Source organism: Dipodomys merriami, unplaced genomic scaffold (genome assembly GCF_024711535.1).
Source record: "Dipodomys merriami isolate MVZ:Mamm:240054 unplaced genomic scaffold, mDipMer1.0.p SCAF_805, whole genome shotgun sequence".
NCBI classification, from domain to species: domain Eukaryota; kingdom Metazoa; phylum Chordata; class Mammalia; order Rodentia; family Heteromyidae; genus Dipodomys; species Dipodomys merriami.
This window is the reverse complement of record NW_027206408.1, coordinates 7,939-23,844: the sequence shown is the minus strand read 5'-3', so window position 1 is coordinate 23,844 and position 15,906 is coordinate 7,939. Positions and strand designations below refer to the sequence as shown.

Here is a 15,906-nt window from a genome sequence, read left to right as displayed (position 1 = left end):
ATAAGATGAATTATCAAAATTTTCTCAGTAAAGTGTTTTCCTTTTCAATCACAACATTGTCATTATCAGGGTACACTGTGGTCATCATCATCTTCACCAAAATTATTATTAGCATCATAAGTGCTAACTTTTGAAAAGTCTGATATGTATCTATGATTTTTGGTTATGAATCTATGTTTTTGGTTAATAATTTTATTTTATTTTATTTTATTTATTTATTTATTTTTTTTTGTCGGTCGTGGGGCTTGAACTCTGGGCCTGGGCGTTGTCCCTTAGCTCTTCAGCTCAAGGCGAGCGCTCTACCACTTGAGCTACAGCGCCAGTTCCGGTTTTCTGGGGGTTTTATTGGAGATAGGAGTCTCATGGTCTCTCCAGCCCGGGCTGGCTTTGAACCGCGATCCTCAGATCTCAGCCTCCTGAGTAGCTAGGATTACAGGCGTGAGCCACCAGCGCCCTGGTTAATAATTTTAATGTTACCACTGTGGTTGAATCCATATTAAAATTTTGAGCAAATAAAGAAACAAAAAATGAAACCATAAGAAGTAGTTTGACTATGTGCATAAGACAAATTAGGGAATAGATTTTTGAAGTATTGCAAATTCCTAACCAGTATGATATAACTTCCTCTCTCCCCTCCACTTCACACAAATTTTTAAGTTTGAACAGAAGTATTTCATGTAATATAATATAAATGTTACTACAATATCATGTGTATATTTTAAATTTCCTTGAAAGTAATAAACTACATTCTATTGAAATATTAGTAATTTATTGCTAGGAAAATTTTGGAAAAGTAGACTATATCTTTGGAAAGATAAAGTCAAAAATAGTAGCATAAAATTTATAAAGAAGTCTGTCTTCAGAAATATGTATATATATATTATGTATAGAAAGATATACATTTTTAGAGATTATTTGTCATCAGAAATATATACATATATCAAAATATATGTGTAGAACATTGTACATTATAGTGAAACAAAAATCTTAAAACACAATTAAAATTTACAAAATACATCAAACAAAATGCCAGTGACTCACGCCTATTATTCCAGCTATTCTGGGTAATGAGATCTTAGAATTGTGTTCAAAAATAGCCCAGAGAGAAAAGTACTTGTTAGGGACTGGGAAGGTGGCTCAGTGGTAGAGCACTTGCCTTGCTAGCCTGAGGCCCTGGGTTCGATTTCTCAGCACCACATAAGCAAAAAGAAAAAAGCCGGAAGTGGCACTGTGCCTCAAGATATAGAGTGCTGGCTTTGAGCATAAAAATGCTTAGGGACAATACCCAGACTTTGCAAACTACAACAACAAAATATATCACATTAATTTCACAAAAGCATCTTTTAACTGCTGTGAATGTTTTTTTTTTTGGTCTGATCATGGGGCCTGAACTCTGGGCCTGGGCACTGTCCCTCAGCTCTTCAGCTCAAGGCTAGTGCTCTACCACTTGGGCCACAGCGCCACTTCCGGCTTTTTTCTTTTTGCTTATGTGGTGCTGAGAAATCGAACCCAGGGCCTCAGGCATGCAAGGCAAGTGCTCTACCACTGAGCCACCTTCCCAGCCCCTATGCAAACAATTTTTTAGAGACATGAATACATGCCCCTGGAAAATGTTAAGTAAAATGTATAGAATATTTACGACTATGTTAAAGACATGACTATTTAGATATTTTAAGATATTTAGATAATTACAAATTAAAAATAATGATAATATATTGAGACTGGTCTTTTATTCTATTTTACAATAGCAATTAAATTATATTTGTAATGATTATTTAAAAATACTCTTGTTTGGTATTTGAATTATAATAAGTGATAAACATTTTTAAATGATTTCCATAGGAAAGGATCATTTTCTTAATTGTATCAATTCTTTTGTAATTTCAAAACAATTAAGAAAATTATTCCAAGACCTGTTTGCTTTAAGACTACATTTGTTTTGTTGTTCAAGTGTTCATATGTTGGTAGAAATTAAAATTCCAAAATTTCAATGGATGTTGGCATTCAGGAACATCTTCATAGATACTAATATTGGAGTCCCTTAAGTGAAATTGTTTTATTTCATTTGTTATTTTCACAAATAAATCAAGATGATTGTTTATTTTGTATATATTCACTGCTTTTGGCTCTTATCTTGAGAATACTTTTTTTCTTAGCAAAGTAGAGAAAAGCAATTGGATTGAGCAAGTAACATATGGCTTTCATAAAATGCAGATGCATAGATTTGGGTCTCCTCTCATTTGCTAAAAGTTTCTTCCAGAATATGTTATCAATTACTTATAAGTGATGCATAATTCCTAGTTATTCCAGTTATCACATACACTTTTTGATTGAGTTATCTCTGCATAAACTAAAAAAAAAACATATAAAAAACCTAAAAATAAACAGAAATCACATCTTTGTTTTAAAAGCTATAGTTTACGAAAAGTTTTTACCCAACACCGAAAAACATCCTTTTAGGTATTCTGCAATTTGTGTGAAGGATATTAAATGATAGTTTTTTTCTGACATGAAATTCACATGCAATATATTATCTCCTTTTATTCTATACATTTTAGTGCTTTGGAAGTGAATGGTACAATCATAGGTTTTCCAAGCCTAATTTACACAAATTTAACATTTCTTCAAATAGAAATGCTGTAAATTTTAGAACAGACATTAAAATAGATATAAAATTAAGTTACAGGAATTGGTCCAGCATACATCCTCAATAGTGTGTTTTTTCAAAATTTTTACAAGATTGTTCTGACTGAACTGTATTCCCTGAATTTACACACAAGTTTATTGAGCAGGAGGACCAATATTATACAGAGATATCTAGATGTTTGATAGTCACACATATTCCGCACCTTGTGAAAACACAAGGCCCAGATATTTTATGTAGAAAAATGTCTTTAGGGAATGTTTGAAGCAACTAAAATTAATTTAGGAATGAGTTAAGATTTAGATAACGTTGTAGCATAATAAAGCTTAATAATAACGACTTGAGCTGTACTACAGACGAGAGTTGGAGGGGATAGAATGATGGACCACATAGGAGCAGTATGTCATTGTTATTGTGTTTCAACAAACAAAGACTTAAGAGAAGAAAAGGAAGAAAATAATCAAAGTGTCCTGAATCAAGTTTCTTTTTAATCCACCTAACAGTGTGGACTGAGTCAGAGAAGGTGGGAAAAAATAAAGCATTGTATAGACCTCTTACAATGTAAAGAAATTGTAATAGGAATATTATAATTAATTTCCAAAGAAATAAGGGAATGAATAGGTAAACTATAAAGGCAAAAAGAATGGAGAGAAAAAAAGGAATGTAAAATCTTTATCAATAACAAACACAAGAGTTTGGAAGTAGAAAGGCAGTGGAAATATTCTAAATAACAATAAAATAATAATGAAAATTGCTGACGTGGATCAAATATGGATCACATTTTATCATATATAATTTAAAAAAACATACTAGGAATGAAAATTTAAAAGTTATAATTTAAAACACTACTTAAATTATAGCTAGACAGTACAGTTCAGTGGTAAAACCTTGGCCTAGCATAAGTGAAACAATGGTGTGATCTCCCAAGTATTACAAAGTACACACAAAGCACATACATACACACATAAACCACATAAACACACACAAACACCCCTCCCCCACATAAGTGGGGCTAAAGACTTACCAATCCTAATTTAAGCCTTTTATAAATCTCTGATTTAACATTTTATACTTTAGTTTTCATTTGTATTTTGAAAACTCCTTTGAAATCTTGAGGATATGTACCACTATTTCCTCTTGGCTACTCATTTTAAAACAGATATACATTAAAAACTTTTGAACTCAAATGACCATTTTTTGTTAATGCAAGAATTAATCACCAGTACTGTACCAAGAAGCTAGACTTAACACCTATATGCCTTTTTTTGGTGGGGGGTGTCTGGTTGTGGGCCTGAACTCTGGGCCTGGGCGGTGTCCCTCAGCTCTTCAGCTCAAGGCTAGCACTGTACCACTTGAGCCACAGTGCCTCTTCTGGTTGTTTCTTTTCTGCTTATGTGGTCCTAAAGAACTGAGCCCGGGCCTCATGCTTGCAAGGCAAGTGCTCTACCACTGACCCACCTTCCCAGCCCACCTATATGCCTTTTAAAAAAACATATCCAATTGCAGAGTATCAATGAAAGCAAATCATATACTGATAAATTTTCTAACCATATTTTTAAGGCTTTTTCAAAGTTAATACATCCAAGTGGCAGTTTTAGGAATACCAATCAGATCATGACATCACTCATTTTTACCATTATGTTTCCTGTGTCTGTCTGCAAGAGAAAGGGACAGGACAAAGATTGGCCACACAGCCCCTCCTTAGGAATGTGCATGCACCCAACTCTTCAGGGTTAGTTGAACTGCCTTTGCGCCAGCTTGCCCTCTTCTACCATGCGTGGACTCCCCCCAGGGCCTGTCCCACCCTGCATGACTGGCTGAGCTGCACGTCTGCCTCTACATCCCTCACCTCAAAAGACAGGTCTTCTATTAGAGTCTAAGTTTTTCCCTTTTTTTTTTCTTGGTTCTTGAATGAAATAGTTTTAGACAGAACAGGTAAAGTTTTAGACAGAACAGGTAAAATTTTTGACAGTGTTAAATAAACCTTTATATTTAAATTTCTAATAGTATCCCCAAGTTTTAGCAGAGGGAACTAAATCCCAAACAGCCAATGCCTTTTTGTTGAGTCAGATAACTTGATTACAGTGTAAACAACCTTTGCATTTTAAAATACCGAATTTTAAAATACAGATTTTGATTTGTAAATTAAAGAATTCTTAGAAAGTTTAACTAAACTTTCTGTTTAAAACAATACAATAATCCTTTAAGATATTTGGCATACAAATCTGATGACCTTCCTTAGAGGTTAAACTCTTTTTTTAACAGCATGCTGATTTTCATCTTGAACATGTTCCAACATACTCATACAAAACTTAAAGTGCACAAAAATGAAAATCAGTCCAGAATCTTCATCTAAGATTTAAGATTTGTAAAACAAAGTGCCTTTGCTGAGCTTCATTTACCCAGGGCTTGCTTGTTTAGCAATGCATTTTACCAATTGGCCTTGTGAATACCTTCAGCTGGAGGAAGGCTAGGTGGGAGACACCTGAAATGGAACTGGCCTATCTTTTATCCAATTTTCTTTTTAGACAAGAGCATTTTACAATTTTTTTAACTGTTCGGACAAGCCAAATGTCCAAACGAGGCTCAAACTGTCTATGCCCTCACCTCTGGCTGCCTCTGCAGGAAAATGCAGCCTGAAGCTTGTAAGGGCTTGTGACCTCCCATGCCCACCTCTTGACTGCTGCAACACAGACAAAACAGAGCAGGTTTATGACCAAGCCCAGACAGAGCTGGAACTTTTATTCCCCCAGAGATGTCCAAATGAACAAAAAGAACAGATTCTAATAACTTGAATAATTGTCTGGGTTTTTTTTTTTCAGATAATGGTGAGCTCTGGCGTTTAGGGGACCTGAATTCGGTGACTGAGAGCCCCAAAATAACTCTCTGAACCTAGAAGAGAGGTGTTAGTTTAGAGGAACTCTCCTGCAGCCATTTTACATTAAGGGAGGGCCAATCTACCTGGCAGAGGGTGCAGAGATGACCTTGGGTAACAGTACTCATATGCCCTGGCTTTTTCCTGAAAATAAGAAAAGGGATCTAAAAGCATTTCCAAAAGTGATGGATAAAGAAGTTTGGTGCATTTCTACAAAAAGCAAGATATCAGTGATCTCAGAATTAGCTTAAAGAGAAGTTGTTTCTTACTTTTCCTGCTTGGGCCAAATAAGCTTTCCCCTTGGAATTTTATCAGCACCAGAGTGGAGACCTAAGTTTGAGAGGAGATTCTCCACCTCATCCCAAGGTTTCTCCAACAACTGAGGTTGGGGTTGGAGACATAGGTTTAACAGGAGATTCTCCATCTCATCCCTTTCTCGATGCTTGTGGTTCTCAGACATTTAGACAGAAATGTCAACTAAAACAGACACAGATAGGTGGCTACACAAACCAAATGGTCAGACAGAACAAGTAAGACAACCCAAGTGAGGCAAGACTCCAGGTTAAGAACCCTAATCTGCCTCCACTGGGGAGAGGAGCATCCCAAACTCTTCCGTGGCTGGGAGTTCTGCTGCATCCCACCTCCCCTTCTGCCCCTTCCACTATACCTGGCCAGGCATTTCAACTTACCTCTAGAGGCTTTTGAGTTCTAAGTTCCTGCTAGGAACTTCTCTCCACAGCTGTCCCCTAGGGAGTGGCTCTTCTGACACCCGTCCAAAGTCTCTGAGCTCAAGGCCCGGGGTCCTGGATCTCACTTGGGCCTACATCTATTATATCCTGGGTCCAAAAGAGACTTCACGAAACCCAGATAAAGGTGCTAGGAACTTTATTGTTTTTTTAAATGGAGGGGGGGGGTGGCAGGGGCGGCTAGCTCGGCTTGCCCAGGACACCGCGCTGGGTGGCCACACTTCCCAGGATGAAGCCCACGGCCAGGGACATGGTCTGGTCGAAGGAGCCGCGCAGCTGCTCCACGTGCTGGTTCTGGGTCAGCAGCTGGTCTTGCAGCGGGCCCAGCATGCCCACGATGTCGCCCAGGTGCGTCTGCGTCTGCAGCAAGGCAGCATTCAGCGATGGCACGGCGGTGGGCTGCAAGAGGTTGGCGGGGGCCCAGGGCGGCGCGGCACCTGCGGGAGGGAGCGCGGAGTCGGTGGGGGCGGGGGCTCTGCAGCTCGCCCGCAGGCCTCTGACCCTCCGGCCCCAGCTGCCCCTTCCAGCCTCCCGCCCCATCGCCTTTCCCCTCCCAGCCCCTGCTGTCCCTTCCCCTCTCCCGCCCTGCCGCCTACCTGGCTCTTCCGGGGCCAGGGCCGGCGCGGGCGCAGAGGGCGCGGGGAGGCAGCCGCAGTGGGCGCACCTGTCCTGCTGATCGTTGCCCAGCAGCCCCATGAGCTCGCGGATCTGCGCGTGAAGTGCCCGGGGGGCTTGCTGGTGAGGAGTTTGCTCTTGAGCAAATTGTAGCGGCGGCAGCACTGTGCAGGTGTCCTTCGCACCTGCCGCAGGGCGAGCGTGGCGGACACTTGGCGGTAGGGGGGCAGTGTGTGACACACAGCCGACCGCAGCATCTCGGCCAACAGCAGCTCTGTCTCCCAGGTGCTCCAGGGCTTGTGCTGCGCTGAGCCAGGGGACACGGGCACGCTGGGCCTGAGGGGCGAGCAGCCCTTGTTCGCCACCAGGCCCTGGGGCCGGGTCCCCGGCTTGTCCTTGGCCAGTGGCAGCAGCTCGGCCACCAAGTCGGTCCGCGAAGGCGGCGCAAGTGGCGGTCACCGCCAGGGCCGGGGCAGCATCCTTGCGGGCTGCGTGGACTCCGGGGTTGGGGCGGCACCCGGGGGCCTGCAGGGGCGGGGGTTGCGGGGGCCTAGAGGCTGGGAGACCCGGGGCAGCTGCGACATCTGGGCTGCCCGCATGCGCTCTGCCTAGGTAGGAAATCAATCACGGTCAATCACAGGGAAAGTAGGAACAGCCTTGAGCTCAGGGTAGGATGCGTTTTTATAGGGGTAGGTTAGATAGAGTTATATATACAAGCCATGCAAGGCAGGTTTGGCCTATTTTTCATTGGTTACAATTAGAACCTTTAAATTAATTTGTTCTTTGTGCTCTGCCGAGCTAGGAACTTTATTACCACCACATGGGACCACTTCCTACCACTGGGAAAGTAGGAACAGCCTTGAGCTCAGGGTAGGATGTGTTTTTATAGGGGTAGGTTAGATAGAGTTATATATACAAGCCATGCAAGGCAGGTTTGGCCTATTTTTCATTGGTTACAGTTAGAACCTTTAAATTAATTTGTTCTTTGCGCTCTGCCGAGCTAGGAACTTTATTACCACCACATGGGACCACTTCCTACCACTGGGAAAGTAGGAACAGCCTTGAGCTCAGGGTAGGATGAGTTTTTATAGGGGTAGGTTAGATAGAGTTATATATACAAGCCATGCAAGGCAGGTTTGACATATTTTTCATTGGTTACAGTTATATGACCTTTAAATTAATTTGTTCTTTATGGTAATATCATATGTAATCATTTGTAATAGGTCACTCATAGTGGGACCACTCAGCTGTGGTCTTCAATTGGCGGGCTGAAGGCCTTGTTACCAAGGCAAGCAAGCAAGGTTATAGAAGCAAAACTTGGCAGAAACATAGCCTTGACTCACAGAAGCATAGGCAAAACATAATCTTGACTTGGTCAACATGATCAAAAGTTTCAAAGCTATTGACACTACTTTAGAAATTATTTTTATCATAAGCTCCTAACTGCTCTTTAATGCAGCTGGTGATAAGCCTCAGTTGTCAATAGCCTTTTGCAAAGCTGCCAGTTTGGTAAAATTGAGTAAGGGAGCGATGTTCTTTTGCTTTTTTATCAAGGATGGGGAAAGGACAAAAGTTGACTATTGGTCAGCCTTTGTCTGGGGTTTTTCTTTACCAGGAGGTTTTTTCCCTTTATCAATAATTTTGTTTTGTTTTCTGATTTCACAGTTTTGTACCCATGGCTAGTCTTTTCCCAGGGAAAAGGGGGTTCAGGGGAGAAAGTAAATTTCTAAGAGCAGGAGGGACTGAGGCCAGACAACACAAGAAATTTCTGCCAGTGAATAGTAACTTGGATATTACAGAAAACCAAAGATCTGGTGTTTTAATGCATTAAGCTGTTCACATTGTAATCAAATTATCTGACTTCTCAAAAATGTAAAGGATTATTGCATTATTTTGAAGAAGAACTTTAGTTAATTTTCAAGTTTTTGCTAACACCAAAACTTGATGACTTTTCTTGGGAGTTTAAAACAACTCATTTATGTTTTTACATGATGATGACAGGCAGAAATTTACTGGTAGAACAAACTCCAGAGTTCATTTCAGGGGTTTCACAGAGCAAGGGCACCTGGGACTGAGGAATGTCTCTCAAGGCCTTCCACTAAGTGCGGCCATGTGGCCAGTCCCCTGACACAGGAGTCAGGTCATGACAGGAGTCGTCCTGTTCAGGCGAGAATAGGATCTCACTGGGGCATCCAGATGAAGTGGACTCACCCCCTGGACAAAGTCACAGACGCTGACCAGTATCTTAAAAGATAGTTTATTCAATTGATCAGCCAGGGTTAACTCATCTAGGGAATGAGCAGTCCCAAACTCAAATAGCTCAGGGTTTATAAAGGTTAAAAAAATGCATTCTTTTAGAGCAGATTCAAGCAAGGTGGTGTACAGAAGAACTTCGCAGTTATTTTATTTTGCAAGCTCTTAAGTCACAAACATTCCCCAAACAATTAAAACTGTAAGTACTCCTGTAACAATTTCTTGACCTAAAGCAACGGGCAGTTCCTAGTTTTGGGGCCAGGTGTTTTGCTTTTTCAAAACTAGTAATTAAGGTAGAAGGAACAGCTAGGGGGTAAATAGGCCTAGTTCTTTCCTCATAACTAGTTGTTCCAGTTCAATCCTGCCTTGCATAGTTTGGCCCTATTCTTAATGAATGAAGTTCCTACAAGAATTGTTTAAGGCTGGGTGCCCGTGGCTCAAACCTGTAATCCTAGCTACTTAGGAGGCTGAGATCTGAGGATCATGGTTCAAAGCCAGCCAGGGCAGGAAAGTCCATGATACTCTCATCTCCAATAAACCACTAGAAAACCAGAAGTGGCACTGTGACTCAAGCAGTAGAGCACTTGCCTTGAGCTGAAGAGCTGAGGCATAGCGCCCAAGCCCAGAGTTCAGGACCCTTGACCAAAAAATAAATAAATAAAAATAAATAAATAAATAAAAAATAAAGAATCATTTAAGGAAGGAGCTAAGAAAAAGAAAATACAGCTAAGAACAAAAGGGAGCAGCAGAGATTACTAATCTCCATATCTAATAGTTATAAAAAACATTTAAGTTTAAAAAAAAGATTTCAGCCAGGTGTGGGTGGCTCACAACTGTAATCCTAGCAATTCAGAAGTCTGAGATCTGAGGGTCCTGGTTTGAAGCCAGCCTGAAAAGAAAAGTCTGTGAGGTTTTTTATCTCCAGTTAACCTGCAAAAAGCCAGAACTGGAGGTATAGCTCAAATGGTATAGCACTAGCCTCGAGCAGAAAAAGCTTAAGGAGGGGCTAGGAAGGTGGCTCAGTGGTAGTGCGCTTGTCTTGCATGCATGAGGCCCTGGTTCCATTCCTCAGCATCACATAAGTAAAAAAAGAAAAAAGCCGGAAGTGGTGCTGTGGCTCAAGTGGTAGAGTGCTAGCCTTGATCTGAAGAGCTAAGGGACATTGCTCAGGCCCAGAGTTCAGACCCCATGACTGGACCCAAAACAAAAAACAAAAAAAAACTTAGGGATAGTTCAGTCCCCAGTTGAGTGGGGCTCAGTGTCCCAGCTCTGAGTTCACTCTCCAGTATTGGCACCAAAATAGGAATAATATTAATAATTACTTAAGAAGAAACAGGAAATACTTAGGATGTGGTAGATGTTTGAGTCCTGAAGCTCCCTGTTGAGTTGCCTTGTTTCCCTTGTAGTACTGTTGCAGTGGTGTGTGTGTGTGTGTGTGTGTGTGTGTGTGTGTGTGTGTATACACAATTAACCCTATTAGTTATTTTATTGTAACCATTAGGACTCATGAGCAAGAACTATTATAAGAAAACAGAAGTGTTGAACAATATGCTGTAAGCTACAACAGTAGATGGCCAACCCAGGTGGGCCCCAGGTATCCTTGATTCTGGACTGTGCACAGTTAACCAATCACAGACAGTATTGGCTCCTTGGTTAAACCCCAGAGAAAAAGCTGCTTTGTTCGGGATGCTGCAAGATAGACTGGCCAAGTGAATATCCTGTGTTGAAACAGGGAGAGGCAAGTCAGTAAGGTGAGGGCTATGCAATGCTCTGAAGGAAATGGGCATAAGTGAGAGTACCTGTCTTAAAGGGGCTTGGGGTATTAGTCTTTCCCCACACCACCATCCTAGAATTGTCCCTCAGCTTTTTGTTTAAGGTTAGCACTCTGCTACTTGAGTCACAGCTCCACTTCTGGCTTTTTTGTTGCTTTATTGGAGAAAAAGAGCCTCACTGACTTTTCTGCCTAGGCTGGCTTCAAAGCATGGTCCTCAGATCTCAGCATCCTGATTAGGATTACAAGCATGCGCCATGGGCCCATCTATAATGCTGTTCTTAATGGCAGTGGCTGTCAGACAGGGCCTTCATCCGTGTCTTATATGGTCTCATCCTAATAGGTACTGTCCTCAGGCTAGAGTGTAGGGGACTGACTGGAAATCTCAGGCCTGGCCACAGTGACAGTTGAGTGAGTTACATTTCTTGAATTTGGATGCAGGCCACCTGCTTTGCTTCTTGGGTTTCTGCTTTCGAGTGCTCTGCTGGACTGTACCTGGGGTCTCTGTTGAGACACCTGGGTGAATGTGGGCACTTTTCAGAATGGCTTAGAAGCAGCTCTTGGTGGCTTTGAAGCTTGGCTTTCATTTCTGGCATGACAGTGCATTGGGAAGGTTCTGGATCCAGAGTCAGGCTTAGCTTTGGGCTCAATCTCTGCCACATGCTAGCTCTTTCTTCCATTCCAGATGAGTCACTGTCCATCTTAGGCTGCCCTGTCCTGTCTCTTCCTCATATACCTGTCTCGGACTTGGGGCCAGGGTTCTGATGAAGAAATTCTCTTCAGACAAATAGAGATTCCATGGAAAGAAATTGATCATGTACAGCTGGTTTCTCCACTGGTAGTTGTTCAATTTTATTTCCCTTTCATTTTTCTTCCTCTTCTCAGGGATCACTGCCTATAAGAACTTCATAGCAACTAGACTTAGATGGGTAAATGTAAATTGGAGCTGGCTTCTGAAACTCCAGGTGAGGTTCTTCAGGCTTGGGAGATTTTTCAGAGCCCTATGCACCTAATGCATTTTAGCCTTTATTTTTATTTTTCACCTATATTTTTCTTCTTGTATTACTTCTAGATGCCTTTTATTTTCCCTTAGGACTCAAGCATAATTTTGGTTGCTTTTAGGTGTAATTATAGAAGGCCCAACTCATTTCAGTGACAGGAAGATTTATTATTTCACATAATAATAACCACGGTGGGGCTGGGGGTTTAGCCCAGGGGAAGGGTGCCCGCCTGGCGCGTGTGCAAGGCCCTGGGTTCGGTCCTCAGCCCTGGAAAAAAAAAGAAAAAAAATAATAACCATAGCACAAGGAAGACGGTAGAATTCATTAATTCAGTGGCTCAGTACTGTCTTCTTTTTTTGTCTTTTGTTTTGTCAGCCATGGGGACTGAACTCTGGGCCTGGGCTTTTTCCCTGAGCAACTCGGCTCAAGGCTAGCACTCTACCACTTTAGCCACAGGGCCACTTCTGATTTTCTGGTGGTTTATTGGAGATAAGAGTTTCACAGGTTTTCCTTCCTGGGCTGGCTTTGAACTATGATCCTCAGATCTCAGCCTCCTGAGTAGCTAGGATTACAGGCCTGAGCCACTGGCACCCAGCCTGTCTTCTTATATTTATATTCCTACCATCTTTTGAATTGACCATACTGGGTATATTCTCCACATGCTAAAGTTCATCATCCCAAGTTGGCTGTTGCAGCACCAGACATCCCATGTAAACACAGAAACCAACAGAATGGATGATGAGACAAAATTAGGATTTGTTTGTAAAGAGGACTGAGAAGTGACCACTGAGGTGGTATCAATCCTTGATGAGAAACATGTACCTTTTCTCTTTTGCTTGACAGGTTAAGAACAAATATCTTGTCATTGCATAATGAGATTACATACTGTTCCCTCAACTATTATTTCCTCATTTTATTTCCTTCTGCTCTCTACACTAGAAGGCCAAACAAGACCACTAGCTATTGTCAGAACTACGTACACCTCATTTGTACCTCCTTGTTCTAGGCAGGCTGAGCCTGTGCCTGAACTACATCCTGCCCATGTGGCCTGCCCTGCAGCTGTAGCATAAGACAAAAACGGCTAGAGTCAACAGTACAAGCAGAGCTTGTTCCCTCCCAAGTATGTATTTTGAAAACAATCTTTTTATTTTTATTGCACGATAAAACAGAAAATATAGCTGGCGCTGTTGGATCATGCTTGTAATCCTAACTCATCAGCAGGCTGAGATTGTAGGATTAAGTTTCAAAGCTAGCTTGGGCAGGAAAGTCTGTGAGTCTCTTCTCTCCAACAAACCATCAAAAAGCCTGAAGTAAAGCGGTGGCTCAAGTGGTAGAGTGCCAGCCTTGAGCGAAACAGCTAAGAGCCAGTGCCCAGGTCTTGAGTTCAGGCCTCAGAACTGGCACTCCCACTCAGGATCCATCCAGGATCCTGCTTTCCCTTGATCTGTCAGACCTCCTCTGCCTCCTCCAGTCTGTGACATTTCCACTGTCTTTTCTTTAGTATGAGCTTGACACTTTTGAAAAGGGCAGCTACTGATCCTGTGGGAAGCCTCCCAGTGTGACTTGGGTGGGTGTTTTTTTTTTTTTTTTGGCTGGTCCTGGGGCTTGAACTCAGGGCCTGGGTGCTCTCCTTGAGCTAGTTCTAGGCTATCACTCTACCACTTGGAGCCACAGCACCACTTCTAGTTTTCTGGTGTTCACTGGAGATATGAATGTCACAGACTTTTCTCTCTGGGCTGGCTTTGGACCAACATCATCAGATCTGAGCCTCTTTATTGGCTAGAATTCCATGGGTGAGCCACTGGAACCCAGCTAGGCATATCTTGGTTTATTTGTTTGTTTATGCCTAATTTTATAACTGAATGAGAAAGTTCAGTTATGTCATATCAATTTCTGATGTCTCATTGCCTGGGTGTATCTTTGGCCATCTACTTAAGGTGATCCTTGTCAGTATTTTTCAGGATGAGGCCACTGTTTCTTACATGGTAATTGGCAAATAATCTGAGTCTATAGTTCAATTGCAAAGAGATTTTCTTCAAAGTGTATCTCTGTGCAGGTTTAGCTTAGGAAACAGATGGTTTGAGATGGACATGGGCCAGGTTGGTATTCCAGCAAGATCTTCTGCCTCATCTCTAAATGGCCCAGCTTGTGAAGTGCCTGTGCTTCATCCTCAAGTTCTGTTTGAGAACCTAGCCTGATGTTAGAGATTTGCCTATAAGCTTTTCTGCAAGATAGTTTCCTTCCAAACTGACATTCACAAAGTGAGTTAGGTTTAATATAAGCAACACAAAATGGAACTGGTATCAAGCAGCATTTATTTAGTGTCTCTGTGTATCTGCTACTATGTTAAATCTAAGGAAGGTGAAAGTCGTAGTCTCTGTCCATGAATCCAGCACATTTCTTCAAAGTATGATCCTTTGAGCTCCTGTTCTGACACAATTGTTTAACTACATTGGTTTTACACTTCTCTTTAAATAGCTTTTCACCTGTGACACTCATCTTCAGTGAAACACCAAAAAGAATCTGGAAGTGGAGCTGTGGTTCAAGTGGCTAGGCCCTAGGCTAGAACAAAAAAGCTCAAGAGCAATGCCCAGGCCCTGGGTTCAAGCCCCAGAAATGAGGTAAGAGGAAATTAGCAGCTACTAGATAAAACAGAAGGTTAAGAGGCCAGAGCTAGAGTGGCTCAAGCCTACGATTATAACTACCTAAGGAAATTGAGTCTGAGGATCCAGATTTGAAGCCAATCCAGGCAGACAAATCGAAGACTTATCTCTAAATAACCAGCCTGGGTTCAATTTCATTACCGGACAGAAACAAAAACAAAAAAGTAAACAAAATTTCTGGGGAAGGTTTATTTAGAATGATGGCTCTACTGAAACCACTGAAGCAGTAGAAAACATAGATTCTCTTTTTTTCTCTCCTGTCTCTCTTTTCCTTGTTCTTTTTTTCTTCTTTCTCTCTGCTCTCTTTCTCTCCTAGCACATGCTAGGCAAGACATCTAACCACTGTGTTTGATACCCAGCCACATGTTTGGATTTTTACATAATCCAATTCTCTCCAGGTGCCGGTGTCTCACGCCTGTAATCCTAGCTACTCAAGAAGCTGAGATCCAAGAATCAGGGTTCAAAGCCAGCCCTGGCAGGAAAACCTGTGAAAGTGAAACTCTTATCTCCAATAAACCACCAGAAAACCGCAAGTGGCACTGTAGCTCAAATGGTAGAGTGCTAGCCTTGAGCTGATTTGCTCAGGGACAATGCCCAGGCCCAGAGTTCAAGCCCCAAGACTGCCAAAAAAAAAAAAATCCAATCTCTTTACCTCCGAAAAGTTCCATTTTCCTTATATTTATAAACTTATACCTTTCTAGCTCCACAACTCCAGACTTCACACATTTACACTACTGAAGGATAATGAGATGCATCTTTTTTAATGAGGGAAGGGGGGCTCATCTTAAAAACCACAAATCAAAGCATCTTATTCGTCTGCTTAGAAACCTACTGCCTTTTCCCATTAAGTTCCATATTAAGAGTTAAAACTATCCTGAGCTGGGCATAGGTGGCTAATGCCTGTAATCCTAGCTACTCAGGAGTCTAATGTTTTGGGATCATAGTTCGAGATGAGCTTGGGCTAGAAAATCTGAGATTCATCTCCAGTTAACCACAGAGAGAGAGAGAGAGAGAGAGAGAGAGAGAGAGAGAGAGAGAGAGAGAGAGAGAGAGAGAGAGAGAGAGAGAGAGAGAGAGAGAGAGAGAGAGAGAGAGAGAGAGAGAGAGAACAACAACTTTATCCCATCTCATAAGCTGGACGAGCCATGGTGTTCAAGTCCCAGGCCTCCTCTTATTTTTCATTTTGCAAACCTCCTCCCCCTCATTTTTTTGTGCCAGTCCTAGGGCTTAAACTCAGTGTCTGGGCACTGTCTCTGTGCTTCTTTTTCTCAAGGTTAGTACTCTACCATTTGAGCCACAGCATCACTTCTGGCTTTTTCTGTGTATGTGGTACTGAGG

The 15,906-nt window shown here is 41.9% G+C and overlaps 1 protein-coding gene across 1 annotated transcript; it reads right to left on the bottom strand.

The window, feature by feature from the left end:
* Positions 1 to 6,445: 6,445 nt before the first annotated feature.
* LOC138819644 (undifferentiated embryonic cell transcription factor 1-like) lies at positions 6,446 to 15,236 on the bottom strand. Its single transcript, XM_070011123.1, has 2 exons — positions 15,221 to 15,236; positions 6,446 to 7,488 (listed from the first exon to the last, which is right to left on the bottom strand). The coding sequence occupies exons 1-2, from the start codon at positions 15,234 to 15,236 to the stop codon at positions 6,446 to 6,448; spliced, it is 1,059 nt and encodes a 352-aa protein (XP_069867224.1).
* Between the last annotated feature and the right edge of the window lie 670 nt (positions 15,237 to 15,906).